The sequence below is a fragment of the Erpetoichthys calabaricus genome, chromosome 17 (assembly GCF_900747795.2).
Source record: "Erpetoichthys calabaricus chromosome 17, fErpCal1.3, whole genome shotgun sequence".
NCBI lineage: Eukaryota > Metazoa > Chordata > Cladistia > Polypteriformes > Polypteridae > Erpetoichthys > Erpetoichthys calabaricus.
This window is the reverse complement of record NC_041410.2, coordinates 61,049,371-61,072,654: the sequence shown is the minus strand read 5'-3', so window position 1 is coordinate 61,072,654 and position 23,284 is coordinate 61,049,371. Positions and strand designations below refer to the sequence as shown.

At 38.2% G+C, this 23,284-nt stretch overlaps 1 protein-coding gene across 3 annotated transcripts in view; it reads right to left on the bottom strand.

Moving 5' to 3' along the window:
• Window positions 1–635: 635 nt before the first annotated feature.
• Window positions 636–23,284, bottom strand: part of mtfmt (mitochondrial methionyl-tRNA formyltransferase) — a 157,734-nt gene continuing 135,085 nt past the window's right edge. For 2 of the 3 annotated variants that reach the window (XM_028823099.2, XM_051920233.1), the window contains 2 exons: window positions 22,630–22,709; window positions 636–860 (listed from right to left, as the gene is read on the bottom strand). In XM_028823099.2, the coding sequence (XP_028678932.1) occupies window positions 648–860; window positions 22,630–22,709 (293 nt within the window). In that variant the 3' untranslated portion in view covers window positions 636–647. The remainder of the gene's footprint in view (window positions 861–22,629; window positions 22,710–23,284) is intronic. The other variant, XM_028823100.2, reaches the window with a different exon arrangement.

Here is a 23,284-nt window from a genome sequence, read left to right as displayed (position 1 = left end):
ATCATCAATCTTTTGGGTCTTTCTATAAGAAATAATAGTAAAATCAGTTAAATAACCTTCTGAAATTTCATCACGTGTCCAACTTTATTTTATCATTAAGACAATGTTGGGAGTCCTGATCTTAGAAGGTCCAGTGCTTTTACTCCAACCAATTTTGTGTACTTTAACACCCTGTTATTTGTTATTAACAAGAAATATTAAAGAACTGAACATTCTTTAAAATCAATTAAATAAAGCAAGAAAACAGTGTGGAAAAAAGTGAAACAGAAGTTACATTAATTTCTAAGTAACCAGAGCTAGGGTAAGCACTCTGATTAGGAGTTTAACAGCATTTATAGGGTCATTACTGTCACATATATATTGCTCATGTTACATTAAGAAATTAAATTAACCCCTCAAGGATCAGGGATGCCCACTTGGCTCTAGGATGATGGAGTGGAACGGTGTACCATAAACAGATGTAGACTACAGATTTATCTCTTTCATCTACAAATGGTGGTCTCTTGTTCTTTCTCTGGGAATGTAAGGCACCTACAGATCAACAAAAGCAGAATTTTCCTTGGCTCATTGTATTATGTGGGTAATTAAATTCTTAAGAAACCCTCGCTGACTGAATAGAAATAGCACTATTAAAATTTATTTTACAATTATTTATTTTTAACTCTGCCATGATTGTATGAATGAATAAAGAAATTAGCATCCTTGTCCTTTTTATGCTGTTTTTTGAAAGTCTTAAACAGCCACTTTTCTTGAGGAATACCGCTCCTAGTCACAGAAGACTGATGAAGATACCCATTGTAAAAGTCTGCTGCAGAAAGCCTTTTTTTCAGCTTCACAGCTGTGAATCCTACAAGACCATCCTGGGAAGGCAATGGGGAGAAAATAAAGAAGAAATGTCATAAAAACAATTCTCAATAGGCAGACATCTTAACGAGAAAATGTTTAAAGCATATTAATTATCTGTAGTCTGCCTCTAAACCAGCTTTCTAAGCATACACTATATACAAAATGTCCTTGTTATTCATGTTTCTTTCCATTATTAGACGCAGATTTATTAATTTGTCAAATGTTCTGTCACTTAAACATCAGCATTTTAAGAAACATTTGGTAAAGGCTCATAAAATGAAGGTTGTAACATAATTTCTTAATTTTTGAGAAGGAAATCAGATGACATAGTTACACGTTTAACATACAGTTTGACATCAAAATCTTGAAAGTTTTTGTTCCTTCCTTTTTTATAAAAGAGAACATCATATTACTCTGCCTATTTTGTCTCTGAAAAGCAAGATTAAGTTGTATAAGGGCTCTAAAGGCACATGCCTAGCTCACTGTGTGCAAAGGTATGAACAGCATACAACAACAGCATACAACAACACACACATGTAGCATAAGGTTTGTGTTTCAGCCACTTTTGGACACTTTTCTTAGGCTGCATTATAACAATCCACATTGTCTAATGAATGAATGTTCATACTTAATACTTCATCAAAGCAACTAAAATGCCCTTACGTCTCCATTCTAGATAATCCTTGACACTGAACAGTAATCAAAAGACCAAGATTAAAATAATTTCTTTCTGAAGTCTTTGCCATATTACTTTACCATAAAAAACAGAACAGATTTTAATAGACTCGAACAAGGACATTGTAACTTAACAATATTACTTGAGAGTCCCAATATAATGCACAACTCATGTTACTCTAGTCCAGTGGGCACCCTTATGTCTACAGGTTTTTGTTCCAAACAAGTTTTTTAACTGGATTCTTAGCCTAATGAAGAAAGTTCTAATTTCACAGTTTTTATGTTGTGAGATCAATGTAGAAATAATTAAACTAAGTGTGGTATTTTTTTTATTAGAACGTACTAAATATTTATGTTGCATAGGAATTATTAACTGTTTTTTTTATTATTTAACTTAGTTTGTAAAGTTTTCACTCTCCGTTATTTACTAATGAGCACGGGGCTAGCACTGAAGTGTTTAGTGTAGCATTTAGTGTTGGGATCAAACACTTTCAAGGCGCATTGAGTCACCAAGACTTAGTTTGAGAACTTAAAAGATTATCTAATATAACAGTTAAATGACTGTAATTTCAGTCTTGCAACCATCAAAAAACAGTCAGAATCAGAACCAGTATACTGCTTATATTTCTAAAGTGAATGCAGTTAATACTTAAAATTCTATCACCATTACAGTATTATTATTAGATTCTACTACAGTATATCAAATATCTGACTATGATGCTTACATTAGATTATACTGGTCTTTTATTTATAAATCAGTTTATTAAAATATTGTGAAGTATTTGGTCTAAGAATTTTTTACTTTTTACTAATATGAGAAAAAACTAAATGAGGTGATCAGAACTTTAAGATGATATACAGTAATATGAAAAAGTTTGGGAACCCCTCTCAGCCTGCATAATAATTTACTTTCAACAAAAAAGGTAACAGTGGTATGTCTTTCATTTCCTAGGAACATCTGAGTACATACGAACAAAGATTTTTAGTGAAGCAGTATTTAGTTGTATGAAATTAAATTTGGGTCCCCCTGTCATTGTGCTGATTTGAATGCATGTCACTGCTCAATACTGATTACTTGCAACACCAAATTGGTTGGATTAGCTCGTTAAGCCTTGAACTTCATAGACAGGTGTGTCTAATCATGAGAAAAGGTATTTAAGGTGGTCAATTGCAGGTTGTGCTTCCCTTTGACTCTCCTCTGAAGAGTGACAGCATGGGATCCTCAAAGCAACTCTCAAAAGATGTGAAAACAAAGATTGTTCAGTATCATGGTTTAGGGGAAGGCTATAAAAAGCTATCTCAGAGGTTTCAACTGTCAGTTTCAACTGTAAGAAATGTAATCAGGAAATGGAAGGCCACAGGCACAGTTGCTGTTAAACCCAAAAGGTCTGGCAAGCCAAGAAAAATACAGGAGCGGCATATGCGCAGGATCGTGAGAATGGTTACAGACAACCCACAGATCACCTCCAAAGACCTGCAAGAACATCTTGATGTAGATGGTGTATCTGTACATCGTTCTACAAGTCACCGCAATTTGCACAAAGAACATCTATATGGCAGGGTGATGAAACAGAAGCCCTTTCTGCACTCACGCCACAAACAGAGTCGCTTGTTGTATGCAAATGCTCATTTAGACAAGCCAGATTCATTTTGGAACAAAGTACTTTGGGCTGATGAGACAAAAATGGAGTTATTTAGTCATAACAAAAAGTGCTTTGCATGGCAGAAGAGGAACGCCGCATTCCAAGAAAAACACCTGCTACCTACTGTCAAATTTGGTGGAGGTTCCATCATGCTGCTGGGCTGTGTGGCTAGTTCAGGGACTGGGGCCCTTGTTAAAGCTGAGGGTCGGATGAATTCAACCCAATATCAACAAATTCTTCAGGATAATGTTCAAGAATTAGTCACAAAGTTGAAGTTACGCAGGGGTTGGATATTCCAACAAGGCAATGACCCAAAACACAGGTCAAAATCTACAAAGGCATTCATGCAGAGGGAGAAGTACAATGTTCTGGAATGGCCGTCACAGTCCCCTGACTTAAATATCATCGAAAATCTATGGGATGATTTGAAGCAGGCTGTCCATGATCGGCAGCCATCAAATTTAACTGAACTGGAGAGACTGTGTATGGAAGAATGGTCAAAAATACCTCCATCCAGAATCCAGACACTCATCAAAGGCTATAGGAGGCGTCTAGAGGCTGTTATATTTGCAAAAGGAGGCTCAAATAAGTTTTGATGTAATATCTCTGTTGGGGTGCCCAGGTTTATGCACCTGTCTAATTTTGTTATGATGCATATTGCACATTTTCTGTTAATCCAATAAACTTAATGTCACTGCTGAAATACTATTGTTTCCAGAAGGCATGTTATATATTAAAAGGAAGTTGCTACTTTGAAAGCTCAGCCAATGATAAACAAAAATCCAAAGAATTAAGAGGGGATCCCAAATTTTTTTAAATGACTATATGTATTGTACATTTTTTTTGTATTTTATACATTATTTGTTCAGACAGTCTGTGTTTTAAGCCAGCATCATTATGAGTATATGGAAATATAACAATTATTCATAAAATATTCTTGTACATTGAAACAATTAATTGATAATGGCAGCTGAAAGACTGCATACATGTAAATATACATGTATTTATTTATGTTAAATAACTTAATTCATTGAACTACACTTTTTACTGTTTAAGAATACCTTTAATTTAGTGTGTTTTACATGTGTTTCATTACATATTACTAATTAGTCACTCTTAGTTCTTGTGGTGTAATTATAAATGAATTTTATGTATGCAGCACTTTTTCTTGCTAATCTTATACTGTACTGATGCACAAAGAAATAAAAAAACATAGTACAAAACATTTGTATTTCTTCTGCATAAAACTTAATTGCTTTATCAAAACATACTGTATATCCACACAGCAGAGCATTTCATCACTAGAATTACTCAATGTAATAAATGTTTTTGAGTCATAGTGGAAGGTAAGTAGTTTTTGACTCTTTTACTTTAAGTGCTCTGCACAATCATTTGCAAAATGCATTTGATAGCAGTAATGGGCTGCCTTGTGTCTTTGTATGTCTTCACTGCTACAAGTAAGACAGTGTTTGTTTTCGCATGTGGTTATGACAAATTGCTCATCTGTTGCTTACAGCTGAAAAAAGGAAAAAAAGTTTCCTCAATGTGCTGTCCTCTTTCTCTCATCTTGTTTTTTTTTCCATTTTCCAATGCATATTGGCATTTCATGTTACACCTTCTATGAAATTAGTTAAACTGTTTTCTAAACAATGGTGTACAGCACAGGAAGCAGCCAAGTCCAGTGACAGAACCATAGCTGTGCATTACTGAATTGCCACAAGTTGACCAAGATTTTTAGCAAGAAATAACTTTAGTATTGGCAATAACACCTGACATCAGCAAAACAAAGACATGCACATCTGAAAGACTGAAGTCTTTTTTTTTTTCAAAGTCACAGACAGTACAGACTTGTCAGTATCACAGAAGAATGGCCAGCCCTGATGCCTGTGTAGCTTTAAAAAGTGAGCAGAGTGGCAATTTTCTATCTGTCTACACATGATTGTCACCCTGTTAGAGCACTAATGTTGTTTATGAACGTGTACCAGTTTCTATTCTGACGGTAGTGGCTGTAATGTGCTGTGCTGCACAAATAAAAATTATTGGAAACTGAAGATACATTTTAATAGCTGGTGTAAATGTAATCTGGCTAAATTATATATAAATATGATCAATGTATGAAATAAACAATAAAGGCAGTCTTTTAAGGAAATTAACCCACCATAGCAGGTAGTGTGTGACTTGTGTGTGACTTAAAAAGTCCATGGGCCTTCAGCTTGACACCTCTGAGCAACAGTCAATACCAGAATGCAAAAATTGAGACTTATTAAGAGTACTTATTGACTGAATAAATCCTTATTTTAAGCAAAACAAATTGCACCATTGCACTCCTATTTATCAGGAGGGTGAATCATAGCAATTAGGCAGAACCCCACAGCAATCTCTATGGCTTTTAAAATTATAATGTAAAACAGTTAACATTTAAACAAAAAATGAAAAATTTCTCAAACAAAAATTAATTTTAAATGCATATATGTAAATAATGCTCCAACGTAAAACATTCAAATTACCAAAGTCTTGTAAACAATGAAAATTTATTCAAGGCTCCAAATTCTCAAACGTCTACCACAAGCCTCTGGATGCACTTCTCAGGCTTATGAAGAATTCATGTATTAAATAAAATGAGCATTTAAGGAGCATTAAGGTCACCAAAAGGCACCCAGGATTAATAGTCAGGGCTGAAATCTTGCAAATGAACAATATTCACCCTGAAAGCATGGATCAGTACTTACAGGTTTGAAACGCAAGACATTTGGGTGCATTTTAAAATGATCCAGTAAATCCAACCAATATGAGACTTGTCCTACCTATTATCCTACCTATGCATAAGGGCAGATAAAGTATGGTGCAAAAGTAAATAAAGAAACTTTGCGTCCAGATATCTTTTGAAAATTTACCAGTAGTTTAAGGACTGCTGCCATGAAATTCTGTGGGTCAGATATACATAGTACCACATCATCTGCATATAGTGATATTTTCTGTTCCAAGTCCTCTGAAAAATCTCCTTTATCTCTGGTAAATTTTGATAATGAACAGCCAATGGCTCAATGGTGATTTCAAAGAGCAATGGTGATAGGGGACATCCTTGTTGAGTTCTGCATTCTAGTTTGAAGAAGTCTGAAATAATGTTGTTAATAAGAACTGAGGCTTCTGGACTAGTATTGAGTAGTTTGATGCATGCACATATGTTTAGGCCAAACCCAAATTTGTGTAATATGATGAATAGGTAGTCCCATTCAACCACATCAAATGCTTTTTCTGCATCCAAAGATAGTAAGATCTTTGTTTAGATTTAATGGCTGAATATATTAAATAAAGTCAAAGATTAAAAGCTAATTATTATTATTTCCTTTAATAAATCCTGTTTGGTCTTGTGATATTACAAAAGGAAACACTTTCACAATCCTTCTAGCTAGAACTATAGAGAGTATCTACCGTCATCATTCAGGGGTGAGATTGGTTTCCTTGATGCACATTGTTATCAAGTCCTTATTTTTTCTTAGGAAAGATGGAAATAAGTACTTGGCAAAAAGTATGAGATAGAATTTTGTTGTCTTTAGCTTCTATAAATATTGCTAATAATAGTGGAGTTAACTTATTTGAACATTTTCTTTTATAAAATTTCACTGGGTAGCCATCAGGAACTGCTAATTTCCCACTCTGAAGTAAGTTTATAACGTCTTGTAATTCTGACAGTGTCAGTGGTTTATCTACTTCCACATCACTAAGAGTATCTAGCCGTGGTATCTACAATGAGTCAAAAAAATTGTGTCTTATTTTCTTTAGACTGAGTAGAATATAAGGACTCTCTAAATGTGTGGGTTATATTTTTATGGTCTATGTTTTTATTCAGTCTGTGTGTAAACGTTAGAAGAACCGAAAATCACTCTGGCTGTAAAAGTGCTGTCGGCATAAGTCTCGAGCATTACTTAGGCAACGTTATAGGCTGGTTATGTGTAAGCATAACTTCTGAGCATCACATGGGCAAAGGCGTCAATGCATCTTCTTCTCTCACCTGTGTGATCAGTAACCCCCTCCATAATGATGGTGTCTTGTAAGAAATGTCTTTCAGCAGCCCAGGTGTTGCACGCCCTAGCTAGTACAGTGTTTCCCAAACTCGGTCCTGGTGAACCCCTGTGGCTGCAGGTTTTTGTTCCAGCCAGCTTCTGTTCTTAATTGAACTTCTGGGCTAATTAAGTGAACTGATATTTCCCAAGCTCTGTGTTTAGGAACAATATAGAAATTAGAATTAAGTTTGTTAAAAAAAAAATATTAAAATGTACCAAGCAGTTACAGTGCATCCGGAAAGTATTCACAGCGCATCACTTTTTCCACATTTTGTTATGTTACTGCCTTATTCCAAAATGGATTTAAATTCATTTTTTTCCTCAGAATTCTACACACAACACCCCATAATGACAACGTGGAAAAAAGTTTGAGATTTTTGCAAATTTATTAAAAATAAAAAAATTGAGAAAGCACATGTACATAAGTATTCACAGCCTTTGCCATGAAGCTCAAAATTGAGCTCAGGTGCATCCTGTTTCCCCTGATCATCCTTAAGATGTTTCTGCAGTTTAATTGGAGTCCACCTGTGGTAAATTCAGTTGACTGGACATGATTTGGAAAGGCACACACCTGTCTATATAAGGTCCCACAGTTGAAAGTTCATGTCAGAGCACAAACCAAGCATGAAGTCAAAGGAATTGTCTGTAGACCTCCGAGACAGGATTGTCTCAAGGCACAAATCTGGGGAAGGTTACAGAAACATTTCTGCTTCTTTGAAGGTCCCAAAGAGCACAGTAGCATCCATCCTCCGTAAGTGGAAGAGGTTCGAAACTACCAGGACTATTCCTAGAGCTGGTCGGCCATCTAAACTGAGCGATTGGGGGGAGAAGGGCCTTAGTCAGGGAGGTGACCAAGAACCCGATGGTCACTCTGTCAGAGCTCCAGAGATCCTCTGTGGAGAGAGGAGAACCTTCCAGAAGGACAACCATCTCTGCAGCAATCCACCAATCAGGCCTGTATGGTACAGTGGCCAGACGGAAGCCACTCCTTAGTAAAAGGCACATGGCAGCCCGCCTGGAGTTTGCCAAAAGGCACCTGAAGGACTCTTAGACCATGAGAAAGAAAATTCTCTGGTCTGAAGAGACAAAGATTGGACTCTTTGGTGTGAATGCCAGGCGTCACGTTTGGAGGAAACCAGGCACCACTCATCACCAGGCCAATACCACCCCTACAGTGAAGCATGGTGGTGGCAGCATCATGCTGTGGGGATGTTTTTCAGCGGCAGGGACTGGGAGACTAGTCAGGATAAAGGGAAAGATGACTGCAGCAATGTACAGAGACATCCTGGATGAAAACCTGCTCCAGAGCGCTCTTGACCTCAGACTGGGGTGACAGTTCATCTTTCAGCAGGACAACGACCCTAAGCACACAGCCAAGATATCAAAGGAGTGGCTTCAGGACAACTCTGTGAATGTCCTTGAGTGGCCCAGCCAGAGCTCAGACTTGAATCCGATTGAACATCTCTGGAGAGATCTTAAAAAGGCTGTGTACCGACGCTTCCCATCCAACCTGATGGAGCTTGAGAGGTACTGCAAAGAGGAATGGGCGAAACTGGCCAAGGATAGGTGTGCCAAGCTTGTGGCATCATATTCAAAAAGACTTGAGGCTGTAATTGCTGCCAAAGGTGCATCGACAAAATATTGAGCAAAGGCTGTGAAAACTTATGTACATGTGCTTTCTCAGTTTTTTTATTTTTAATAAATTTGCAAAAACCTCAAGTAAACTTTTTTCATGTTGTCATTATGGGGTGTTGTGTGTAGAATTCTGAGGAAAAAAATGAATTTAATCCATTTTGGAATAAGGCTGTAACATAACAAAATGTGGAAAAAGTGATGCGCTGTGAATACTTTCCGGATGCACTGTATATAGGAATAATGTATTTTTTTTCTTTTTAACAGTATTTTCATCTTGATTTTCATTCTACTTTTCTAGGTGTTCTAATTGTTTTATTGATCCATTATTTACTAATTAGTGGGTCTGACTCTAAAGTAGTTGCAGCCTTTGATTATTCAGTGTTGTTTGCCTGGGTGTCTGATCTGCTCGTTTTAAATTGTCATTATTAAGATACAATGAAGAGGGAAAAACTTCACAGAGAAAGGTCAAAGTATAATGAAATCAACAAAAGAAAGTTAAGCATTTAAATTTATAGCAAAAGCAGAAATATTTCTAAATGTCTTATAAATGTAAAAACCATGGGCTTTTCTGAATGTCGAATAAAACAAAAAAAAAAACAGCTAATTAAATGAGATCAGTGCTATCAGGTGTTGTCAATGGTTAGGAATCCGGCTGAAACAAAAACCTGCAGCCACAGGGGTTCACCAGGACCGAGTTTGGGAAACACTGAGCTAGTATGAGCAGTGATGGTGAGGATGTTGATGAGGAAGTGAATCTGTCCTCAGGTGGTGAAATTGAAGTGGACAGTGAGCCCAGAAGTGATTTTGATGAATCCAAAAGTGACCCTCGCATCTGGCTGTCTGTTGACCCTGCTTCATATAAACCATTGCCACCTTGTTTTGATTTTTTGGGGCAGACAGGAATAAAAGTGGATGTTGACAGCCAAGATCCTCCCACTTACGTTAAGTTATTCCTGGATGATAATGAGATCAATAGAATTGATGTCGAGACGAATCATTACGTTGAACAGTGTCAGGCAAATAACCGTACACCTAAGCAGTTTTCCCTTGTAAAAAGATGGGAACCAATAACTGCCGATGATATCTGGGCCTTTTTAGGCTTATTGATATTGCAAGGACTTGTAGTGAAACCTGAGTAGTGATGGTACTGGTCCAAGAACAAAATTTTGCCAACACTGTTCTTTGGAGAAATTATGTCTGAGTGTAGGTTTTCACTAATTATGAAATATCTGCACTTTACCAACAATGAGGACTTTGAGGAGAATACCCATACAGTACCCAAACCAAAGAAAATCTGGGAAATATACCAGGTCACTGCAGCAAAATTTACATTTTAGAACTTGATGTCAGCATCGATGAAAATCTCATGGCTTATAAGGGCAGACTGTCATGGATACAGTACATCGCGTCAGAAAGAGCAAAGCAAAAGAGCAAAGTTTTACCAGCTTTGTGAATCTAAAACGGGATACATCTAGAATTCGGTTCTGTACATAGGAAAAGGGACAATGTTTGAACTGAAATACAATCAGTACGGAGTTGCTACATCATCAGGGCTGACTTTGATAGATGCTCTGTTTGATCAAGGTTACTGTATAACCATTGACAATTTTTATACATTTCCAGAGCTATTTGACATCTTGCTGCAAAGAAGACTGACACACATGGAACAGTGCATCCTAAACATCGTGGCATGCCTGAATACTTTGGGAGAGCTAAATTACAATGTGGTACGCTAGTAGCTTGGCAAAAGGGTACAGTGCTTGTGCTGAAATTGAATAACAAGAAAGATGTTTGTCTTCTTAGCACTGTACGTAATGCAGCTACAGTCACTATATAGGCAAAAGGTTAGGAAGCTTTGTGCTGTGGTCAACTACAATAGCACAATGGGCAACTTCGATCATGCTGATCAAGAATTTACTTTCTGTCTCGTTATGCGGAAGCAACAAAAGAAACATTACAAAAAGATATTTCATCATCTGGTGGAACAGTGCATTTGGAATGCATTCGTTTTATACAAAAAAAGAAGCTGGTGAAACTGTATCTCATGAAAACTTTACATGCCAGCTTATAGAACAAATCATTACCGCACATCAACACCACTGCTTAAGAGACATGGTCGACCCAGCTCATAGATAGATAGATAGATAGATAGATAGATAGATAGATAGATAGATAGATAGATAGATAGATAGATACTTTATTAATCCCAAGGGGAAATTCACATTGTGGATTGATACAGAGCATCTTATTGGTAGACATTTTATTGATTATATAGAACCAACAGAAAAAAACACAATCCAATATGTACCTGTGCAATATGCTGTTCAAAAATGGATAAATCTGGGAAGAAAATCAGAAAAGAAACATGCTATTATTGTCCTGACTGTGACGTTGGATTGTGTCTTTCACCATGGTTTAAAATTTACCATACAAAGGACACATTTTGAGATCATATACTGTTTTGGTATTATTAGTAGTATTATTATTACTATTTTTTATTATTTGTTCATTTCAAAATATTTGAATTCATCATTATTATTATTTGTACCATTATTATAGTTTTGGGATTTAATAAATATGTAATTTTTAATGCCAAAAAATGCAATGCTTTTTACATGTTTTTTTGGAATAAAATACAACACTAAGGAGGTTATTTCATGATTGTGACCTTTGACATTCCAGCTGATAAAGTTCAACGTTTGGTCATAAAAAATTGCTTCAGAACTTTTGCTTACATTTTTGTAGTCTTCATTTTTACATATGGTATCTTTGACCTAGATTTCATATTACTGCCAGGTGTTATGGCCATGAAGTCTATTGCTGTGTTGGAACTAACGGTTATTGTGGAGGAAAGGATAAATTCCATGTCCAGAACAAAACACACCACCCAACAGAGGTGTAGAAAGGGTTCAAACTGAGGTATCTTTTGAAAAGTACAGTACAAATATAATACACCAAGGATATGATCTTAAATACTCCCAAAACAATAAACCTAGGGAATTTTGTTAAACAGTTCCCATGTAGATTGAGATAACATATAATAATACATTCCCAAAACAGAGTGCCACCCACACCCGCTCAAAGTACTCTACTTTGCAGTCACCTGGAGTACTGGAGGAAACAAGGAGGACTTGGAAACCTTTCTACTGACTGTGCTAATTCTATAAGCTGCGCCCAGTAGAGGGTGGGTGGGTGAAAAGCTGGCTTAGATCATTCTGACTTTCATAATGCAGAAATTAAATACCATCAGACCTAACTATTTGACTGTCTCATTTCTGTCTTCCGACCGTGGCCTTCCAGAGGTTTAGATTTTTCCCTAGGGCCCATCGTAGGAATTTTTAGTTTTCCTCTTCTCCGTGTCAGCTGGTCAAACAATCACATTCACGAATCAAGAATTTCATCTACATCCTAAATCAACTGAAACTGCTATGGACTGTTTTATTTGATTTTGTATCTTTTCATTAACTTTAAATAACATCAAATTGTTCCTACTCAATGGGTTGCCATGTACATATGCCTAGGTCCATCCATCCTCTTCCACTTATCTGAGATCGGGTCGCGGGGGCAGCAGCTTGAGCAGAGAAGCCCAGACTTCCCTCTCCCCAGCCACTTCTACTAGCTTTTTCGGGGGAATCCCGAGGCGTTCCCAGGCCAGCCGAGAGACATAGTCCCTCCAGCATGTCCTGGGTTTTCCCCGTGGCCTCTTCCAAGTTAGACGTGCCCAGAACACCTCACCAGGGAGGCGTCCAGGAGGCATCCTGATCAGATACCCGAGCAACCTCATCTGACTCCTCTCAATACGGGTGAGCAGTGGCTCTGCTCTGAGCTTCTCCCGGATTACTGAGCTTCTCACCCTATCTATATGGGAAAGCCCAGACACCCTGTGGAGGAAACTCATTTCAGCCGCTTGTATTCGCAATCTCTTTCGTTCGGTCATTACCCGCAGCTCATGACCATAGGTGAGGGTAGGAACGTAGCTCGACTGGTAAATTGAGAGCTTTAACTTACGGCTCAGCTCCTTTCTCACCACGACAGACCGATGCAGAGCCTGCATCACTTCGGATGCTGCACTGATTCACCTGTCAATCTCCCACTCCATTCTTCCCTCACTTGTGAACAAGACCCCAAGATACTTGAACTCCTCCACTCCACTCTTTTCCGGCTGCGAACCATGGTATCAGATTTGGAAGTGCTGATTTCCATCCCAGCCGCTTCACACTCGGCTGCGAACCGATCCGGGGAGAGCTGAAGATCATGGCCTGATGAAGCAAACAGGACATCATCATCTGCAAAAAACAGTGACCCAATCCTGAGCCCACCAAACCGGACCCCCTCAACACCCTGGCTGCTCCTGGAAATTCTGTCCATAAAAGTTATGATCGGTGACAAAGGGCAGCCCTGGCAGAGTCCAACTTTCACCGGAAACAGGTTCGACTTACTGCCGGCAATGCGGACCAAGCTCTGACACCGGTTGTACAGGGACAGAACAGCCCTTATCAGGGGGTCCGGTACCCCATACACCCCGAGAACCCCCCACAGGATTCCCCGAGGGACACAGTCGAATGCCTTTTCCAAGTCCACAAAACACATGTAGACTGGTTGGGCAAACTCCCATGCACCCTCTGGGACCCTGCCAAGGGTGTAGAGCTGGTCCACTGTTCCGCGACTAGGACGAAAACCACACTGTTCTTCCTGAATCCTCTGTAGTTGGAACACACCCTCTGGTCCCCTTTACATATACCTAGGTAAAATGTAGATAAACAGTTAGGTCCATAAATATTTGAACAGAGACAACTTTTTTCTAATTTTGGTTCTGTACATTACCACAATGAATTTTAAATGAAACAACTCAGATGCAGTTGAAGTGCAGACTTTCAGCTTTAATTCAGTGGGGTGAACAAAACGATTGCATAAAAATGTGAGGCAACTAAAGCATTTTTTGAACACAATCCCTTCATTTCAGGGGCTCAAAAGTAATTGGACAATTGACTCAAAGGCTATTTCATGGGCAGGTATAGGCAAGTCTGTCGTTATGTCATTATCAATTAAGCAGATAAAAGGCCTGGAGTTGATTTGAGGTGTGGTGCTTGCATGTGGAAGATTTTGCTGTGAACAGACAACATGCGGTCAAAGGAGTTCTCCATGCAGGTGAAAGAAGCCATCCTTAAGCTGCGAAAACAGAAAAAACCCATCTGAGAAATTGCAACAATATTACGAGTGGCAAAATCTACAGTTTGGTACATCCTGAGAAAGAAAGCAAGTACTGGTGAACTCAGCAACGCAAAAAGATCTGGACGTCCACGGAAGACTTTCTAGTCTTCTGTTTCTAGACTTTTCTCTAGCGCCCTCAACACCATCCGACCTCTGCTCCTTAAGGACAAGCTGACAGAGATAGGAGTAGATTCATACCTAGTGGAATGGATCGTGGACTATCTTACAAACAGACCTCAGTATGTGCGTCTCGGGAACTGCAGGTCTGACATTGTGGTCAGCAACATAGGAGCGCTGCAGGGGACTGTACTTTCTCCGGTAACTGTTCAGCCTATATACATCGGACTTCCAATACAATTCGGAGTCCTGCCACGTGCAAAAGTTCGCTGACAACACTGCTATCGTGGGCTGCATCAGGAGTGGGCAGGAAGAGGAGTATAGGAACCTCATCAAGGACTTTGTTAAATGGTGCAACTCAAACCACCTTCAACTGAACACCAGCAAAACCAAGGAGCTGGTGGTGGATTTTAGGAGGCCCAGGCCCCTCCTGGACCCCATGATCAACAGAGGTGACTTTGTGCAGAGGGTACAGACCTATAAATACCTGGGAGTGCAGCTGGATGATAAATTGGACTGGACTGTCAATACTGATTCTCTGTGCAAGAGAGGACAGAGCCAGCAATACTTCCTTAGAAGACTGGTGTCCTTCAACATCTGCAGTAAAATGCTGCAGATGTTCTATCAGACGGTTGTGGCGAGCGCCCTCTTCTACGCGGTGGTGTGCTGGGGAGGCAGCATTAAGAAGAAGGACACCTCACGCCTGGACAAACTGGTGAGGAAAGCAGGCTCTATTGTAGGCATGGAGCTGGACAGTTTGACATCTGTGGCAGAGCGACGGGCGCTCAGCAGGCTCCTATCAATTATGGAGAATCCACTGCATCCACTAAACAGTGTCTCGTTCCTCCCTTTTTTAATTATTATTTGTCTGTTTTTACCTGCATTTGTATTACTCTTTAATTTAATATTGTTTTTTTGTACCAGTATGCTGCTGCTGAAGTATGTGAATTTCCCCTTGGGATTAATAAAGTATCTATCTATCTACGACAACAGTGGTGGATGATCGCAGAATCATTTCCATGGTGAAGAGAAACCCCTTCACAACAGCCAACCAAGTGAACAACACTCTCCAGGGGGATAGGCTTATCGATATCAAAGTCTACCATAAAGAGAAGGCTGCATGAAAGTAAATACAGAGGGTGCACTGCAAGGTGTAAGCCACTCATAAGCCTCAAGAGTAGAAAGGCTAGATTGGACTTTGCTAAAGAACATCTAAAAAAGCCAGCAAAGTTCTGGAAAAACATTCTTTGGACAGATGAAACAAAGATCAACCTCTACCAGAATGATGGCAAGAAAAAAGTATGGAGAAGGCGTGGAACAGCTCATTATCCAAAGCATACCACATCATCTGTAAAACACGGTGGAGGCAGTGTGATGGCTTGGGCGTGCATGGCTACCAGTGGCACTGGGACACTAGTGTTTATTGATGATGTGACACAGGACAGAAGCAGCCGAATGAATTCTGAGGTGTTCAGAGACATACTGTCTGCTCAAATCCAGCTAAATGCAGTCAAATTGATTGGGCGGCGTTTCATGATACAGATGGACAATGACCCAAAACATACAGCCAAAGCAACCCAGGAGTTTATTAAAGCAAAGAAGTGGAAAATTCTTGAATGGCCAAGTCAGTCACCTGATCTTAACCCAATTGAGCATGCATTTCACTTGTTGAAGACTAAACTTCAGACAGAAAGGCCCACAAACAAACAGCAACTGAAAGCCGCTGCAGTAAAGGCCTGGCAGAGCATTCAAAAGGAGGAAACCCAGCATCTGGTGATGTCCATGAGTTCAAGACTTCAGGCTGTCATTCTCAGCAAAGGGTTTTCAACCAAGTATTAGAAATGAACATTTTATTTCCCGTTATTTAATTTGTCCAATGACTTTTGAGCCCCTGAAATGAAGGGATTGTGTTCAAAAAATGCTTTAGTTGCCTCACATTTTTATGCAATCGTTTTGCTCGCCCCACTGAATTAATGCTGAAAGTCTACACTTCAACTGCATCTGAGTTGTTTCATTTAAAATTCATTGTAGTAATGTACAGAACCAAAATTAGAAAAAAGTTGTCTCTGTCCAAATATTTATGGACCTAACTGTACACTATATATATTTATTTATTTAATTTTATTGAATTTATTGTAATCATTCCATACAAATAGATCTATTTTTACAAAAATTAGGATTGAAAACAAATTTACTCCCACCCCTGAGAAAGAGAACATGGCCAACGGAGTAAAACTTTAAGCTAGTAAAAATAGTTTAATAGGCAGATAAAGATAAATGGAGAAGAAAAAGAAATGGGAAGAGAATTTGCTTCCTGAGTGCTTTAAGAGCTTATTCTAAAATATTATTGATTAGATCCTGCTAGGTTTTGAAAAAGTTCTGCATAGATCCTATGAGTGAGAATTTGATTTTTTCCAATTTCAAATAATATAAAACATCAGTTACCCACTGACTTAAAAGAGGAGAGTTAGGATTCTTCCAGTTTAGCAAAATAAGTCTGTGTGCCAATAGTGTAGTAAAAGCAATCACAGTTTGTTTGTTCTTCTCCACTTTAACCCCATCTGGATGTACACCAAACACAGCTGTTAATGGGTTAGAAGGGATTGTGACACCAAGGTTGTCTGAAAGGTACTTAAAAATTTTTGTCCAGAATGATGTTAATTTGGTGCAGGCCCACACTCCTTTTCTGATATGTTGAGTGAAAGATCCTTTTCCCATTGTTCTTGGATCTTTGAAAGGGAGGGACTGTAAAATAATTTTATATATTGCAGAAATGCTGTCTGAGTCCTTGAAACTGAGCAATATTTTTTCCAGCATAGAGGAAGGTGGGAGATGAGGAAAATCAGGCAAGGTTCTGTTTAACAAAGTTTCTAATTTGAAGATAGTGAAAGAAATGTGTTGCTGGAAAGTTAAATTTGGAATGTAATTGTTCATTGGATGCAAAGATGTCTATATAAAGATCTTTAAGTAATTTAATCCCAAATGTTTTCCAGATATTAAAAACTGCATATGCTTGTGAGGGTTGAAAAAGGTGATTTTCATGAATAGGTGCCACAGATAAAAGATTCTCCATCTTAAAATGCTTTCTACATTGGTTCCATATTCTGAGTGAGTGAAGCACAATTGGGTTATTAGTATATCGGTGATAACTAGCATTAATAGGGGCACAAAGCAGGGAATATAAAGAAGTACTGAAGGATTTTATTTCTATTGCGCACCAAGCCTGTGTATGTTCATCTGTTTGTGTCCAGGTTTTTATAGCTTGTATGTTTGCTGCCCAGTAATAAAACTGAAAGTTGGGTAGAGCCATGCCACCTTCTGCCTTAGGTCTTTGTAGGGTTGCACTTTGAATACGTATATGTTTTAAGTTCCAAATAAATGAGGTTATGGTTGAATCTAATTGCTTAAAAAATGATTTATTGATGTATATTGGAATGTTTTGAAATAAAAAGAGAAGCTTAGGAAGGATATTCATCTTAACAATGTTAATTCTTCCAGCTAGAGTGAGGTTGACCATCTATGCAAGTCTTGCTTAATTTTTTCCATACAGACAGCGAAATGTTGTTGATAAAGAGCTTTATGGTTGTGATATTTACCCCCAGGTATTTAAACTGATTTGGAATGATAAAAGGGAAGGTGTCCAATCCAATACTGTATGCTTGTGAATTCACTGGAAAGAGCACACTTTTATTCAAATTAATTCTGAGACGAGAGATCTTTTGAAATTCTGTAAGTGCTGTTAAGACTGCAGGCACAGTATTTTGTGGGTCTGATATATACAGTACCATATCATCTGCATATAGAGAAATTTTCTGTTCAAGTCCTTCTCTGATAATCCCCTTTATCTGATAAGCATTTCGACAGTGAACTGCCAGTGGCTTGAAGGCTACTGCAAATAGCAGTGGTGACAAGGGGCATCCTTGTCTGGTACCACGTTCTAGTTTAAAGTCATCTGAACAAATGTTGTTAATACAAACTGAAGCTTCTGGATCGGTATACAGTAGTTTGATCCATGCACAAATGTTTGGGCCAAACCCAAATTTGTCTAATGTAGTGAAAAGGTAGTTCCATTCAATCATATCAAATGCTTTTTCTGCATCCAACGATAATATCATCACTGGGGTGTTTGACTTTGCTGGTGAATATATTACATTAAACAGGCGTCGAAGATTGGAAGCTAAGTGTCGGCCTTTAATAAATCCAGTTTGATCTTGTGATATTACCGTAGGTAGCACTTTCTCCATCCTTCTAGCTAAGACTTGAGAGTATCTTAACATCATTATTCAGAAGTAAAATTGGTCTGTATGATGCACATTGTAATAAGTCCTTATTTTGTTTAGGAAAGACGATGATTAATGCTTGGCGAAAAGTTTGAGGTAGAATTTGATTGTCTCTAGCTTCTGTAAATGTTGCTAATAAGAGGAGAGCTAGCTGAGTGGAGGATTTCTTATAAAATTCGACAGGGTAGCCATCAGGGCCTGCTGCTTTCCCACTCTAAAGTGACTTTATAGCATCTAGTAATTCTGATATTTTTATATATTAATTAGATCAGGTTGTTCTATTGTCAACCTTAATATACAAAAATTTTAAATAGAAAACCCTTTTCTGATAAGTGTGAAGGTTTGTTTTGTAATTTAGTGGTTAAATTTTGTTTAACAATACCTGGTTGATTTTGTACTTAGTATACTTACAAATATTAGAAATTATCATAGTATTAATTAATGATAATAATCTTAGTAAATGTGGTATATCTTTGTTTTTGTTGATTAATCTGTGGAAAACACCTTGAGTTGCATGTAAATGTATAAGCTGCTACATAAATAAAGTTATTATTATTACCACCACCATCTGGTGCAATGAAGAATTCGCAACAGATTCTATGATAATGAGCTGGTCAGAACCTGATACAGAAACACAACCCTCAACTATAAAATTTCCACCATGTTTTAAGATGGTATCAGATTCTTTTGATCAAATACTATCTTTGGATTTCATCAACATGTCTTAAGGCACCATGGCCAGATAACTCTCCATTTGCCTTGCCTGTCTAAAGCACATTGTTCCAGGAGTCCTCCACACCTAGGTGTTCATGAGTAAACTTTAGTCTTGCCCTAATGTTCTTTGTGGAAAGCAAATGTTTCCTTCAAGCATCCTTCCATGTAGATCTAATCACATCACATGTGATGAAGGCCATGGAGTGGCTGCTGCTTCACCACCTGAGGCCACAGGTCCGCCACGCCTTCGACCCTCTGCAGTTTGTATACTAGGAGAAGGTGGGAGCGGAGGATGCCATCATCTATATGCTACACCGATCCCTCTCCCACTTGGACAGAGTCAGTGGTGCTGTAAGAATTATGTTTCTGGACTTCTCTAGCGCCTTCAACACCATCTAACCTCTGCTCCTTAGGGACAAGCTGACAGAGATAGGAGTAGATTCATACCTGGTGGCATGGATTGTGGACTATCTTACAGACAGACCTCAGTATGTGCGTCTCGGGAACTGCAGGTCTGACATTATGGTCAGCAACACAGAAGCGCCGCAGGGGACTGTACTTTCTCCAGTCCAGTTCAGCCTATATACATCGGACTTCCAATACAACTCAGAATCCTGCCACGTGCAAAAGTTCGCGGACGACACTGCTATCATGGGCTGCATCAGGAGTATAGGAACCTAATCAAGGACTTTGTTAAATGGTGCGAATCAAACCACCTACAACTGAACACCAGCAAAACCAAGGAGCTGGTGGTGGATTTTAGGAGGACCAGGCCCCTCATGGACCCCGTGATCATCAGAGGTGACTGTGTGCAGAGGGTGCAGACCTATAAATACCTGGGAGAGCAGATGGATGATAAATTGGACTGGACTGCCAATACTGATTCTCTGTGCAAGAGAGGACAGAGCCGACTATACTTCCTTAGAAGGCTGGCGTCTTTCAACATCTGCAATAAGATGCTGCAGATGTTCTATCAGACGGTTGTGGCAAGCGCCCTCTTCTATGCGGTGGTGTGCTGGGGAGGCAGCATAAAGAAGAGGGACGCCTCACGCTTGGACAAACTGGTGAGGAAGACAGGCTCTATTGTAGGCACAGAGCTGGACAGTTTGACATCCATGGCAGAGCGACAGGCGCTGAGCAGGCTCCTGTCAATCATGGAGAATCCACTGCATCCACTAAACAGTACCATCTCCAGACAGAGGATCAGCTTTAGCGACAGACTGCTGTCACTGTCCTGTTCCACTGACAGACTGAGGCGATTGTTCCTCCCCCACACTTTTCAACCATTTAATTCCACTCGGGTTGGTAAATGTTAACATTATACAAAGTTATTGTCTGTTATACTTGCATTTTTATCACTCTTTAATTTAATATTGTTTTTTATCAATATGCTGCTGCTGGAGTATGTGAATTTCCCCTTGGGATTAGCTATCTATCTATCTATCTATCTATCTATCTATCTATCTATCTATCTATCTATCTATCTATCTATCTATCTATCTATCTATCTATCTATCTATCTATCTATCTATCTATCTATCTATCTAATTTGTGCCTCTTTCTAATGGTAGTGTCAAGCACTTTGACATGAACAGTGGCAAGGCTACCTTTAAGTCCCTTGATGAAATTCTGGAGTTTTTAAGAGACTTCTTTTAGCATCTTGCATTGTGCTCTCAGGCTGAGCTTGATGAAGTGGCCTGACCTGGTCTGGTCAAGTTGTCAGTTGTTCGAAAATCTTCTCCACGTGCCGATTATCTTCCAGACAGTAGAATCATTGACTTCCAATTTTTTTGGAGATCTTTTTAAATCCCTGCTCAGACACAGAGCATCTATAACCATTCTAAAGGCCTCAAGAGAGTTATTTCACCCCTAGACATGGGCAACAACACACTTGGTTCCTCCAAGATCCTTTCAAATTATTTTTCTAATCATTTTCACCTGATCTGGTGCACCCAGTTCTAATTTTAGGAATTTGAGGGAGTGAGGGAATGTAGGGGTGTACTTACTTTTTCTACAAGTGAAATTTGCATTAATGTTTATTTAAATTACAAAGGACTATAAAAAGTAAGTGTGACATGATGTGTTACATTAAATCACCTTTACCTTTAGATACTCTTTAAATGAAGATGAAATCTTGATATGTCCACATGTGTTAAAAAAGAAAAAACATTTCATGCTTCACTCATAATTCTTTAAGTGATTCCCTGCTTGGTTGCTATAGTTAAACATATGAGCTGAATAAGGCAGCTTTGTCTGTGACAAACTAAAGAATTACTTGACCCCACCCATCCAATATTCTCAGGGATATGTACACCGTGAACTTTGTTGGTATTATATACTACACACTCAAGACTAGTTTAAAGTTTACTGTACTATGTACTGCTGATATTCTCACATTGGTTGCCAGTAGCATTCAAATGAAACTATCTTTGCTATGATTTTCTAAAGAAGCAACATTATTTGTCTGCAGAGAAAAAGAAAAATATATTGAAAGCCAGAAAATCGTGCAGTTTTATTAATATTAAATATTAAACAAGTAAATTCACAGGTAACTCGATCAGTCTTTTGCCATTAACCAATATCATATGGGTAGTATCAAACTTCATTTTACAAATGAAGGTACTTTACCAAATTCCAGAAAGTGTACTTCATGGATCTGCACAGTATGTGCAAACATACATTTTAAAATAGTTAAGAAGTATACAGACACTAAGGATTAAAATACACATACAATACAAACTTTATGCACTGTGCTCTATATTGTACTCACAGAAAACAAAAAATATCACAGATGGCTTCTGGTCATGTCATGTATGTTTTAGTGTGGAAATAAAGTAGTGAGTTAACCATGTAATACAAGGCTGAACAACACGTATCAACAGCTGAATGATTTCTTTGAGTATGTTGGCATTTTTCAGGGCTCTGGGTTCATGTATTGTTATGGATGTCATCAATTCAATAACAACATATCAGATACAACAATTTACTTGAAAATCAATCCACAGAAAAGAAGAGAAAAATAGAAATACAAGGAAAAATAGCAAAAGAATACTGAACCTACAACCAAGGACAGTGACCATAAACTTTAATTTAGCTTAAGGTTTTAAGTTGTCTGTCAAATATTAATCAAGTGGATTGCCAGATTCTCAGTGGTCTACATCAGAAAACAGATGTTTGCCATTTTTTTTTTTGGTATTTACTACACTGCACTCCGACCCACAATTTCACCTCTGGGATGTAAATGAAAAAAATGTAATTATAAACAGTATCCTTTAAACTACATTGTAGAAATATAAGTAGTTCTGGATAAACTCAAAATAGAAGTAGAATGAAAGTAAAACTCAACTATACCTGCTAGAAACAAAATTTAGTTTGTAACATATACAGTAACTGTTACAATTTAATATTTTAAAATTTATATGCCCATAAAGAGAGAACTCTTACCTTGCACCTTACTAGCAATATATTAGAAATTTTGTGAAATAAAAAACTTCCAGGGATTTGAGTTCTTTTCAATTCTAAATCTGAATAAGACAAAAAAGCTTAATCAATTTAGATGATAACATGAATTTGTGAACAAAAGAAATTTAGAAAGAAAAACAAATTTAATGTATTTAATATTACATGAGCTTACATTAAACAATAACAATATTTTGATACAGATATAATCATTTTGCAAATAAACAGTCGCCTTCTGCACAGCTGCCCAAAAAACCTTACGAGACCGACATCCAACCCCAACATCGCGGCAGGCGGTGGATTTATGGCCGCAAAAATTCAAAGAGAAAGGCGACTTTGATTAAAGCTCTAGAGGCCTGAAAGGCGATTTCGACTGCAGCTCGAGGCCTAATTACGCATTCTGATTCAATTACGCATTCATTCAATACACCTATATCAGGTTTGTGCTGCTTATACTTATTACTATTCCATATTGTACTGGAACATTCACCATTCAATATTATACTATAGGCCTGGAAAATTCATCAACTAACAGTACAAGCCTGTACAGTAATGAGTAAAGCGGACTACAATCATTACAAAACAACTTCTTCGTTACTTATCATTTGTTCTTCATACACTGCTGACACAAACTCGTGCC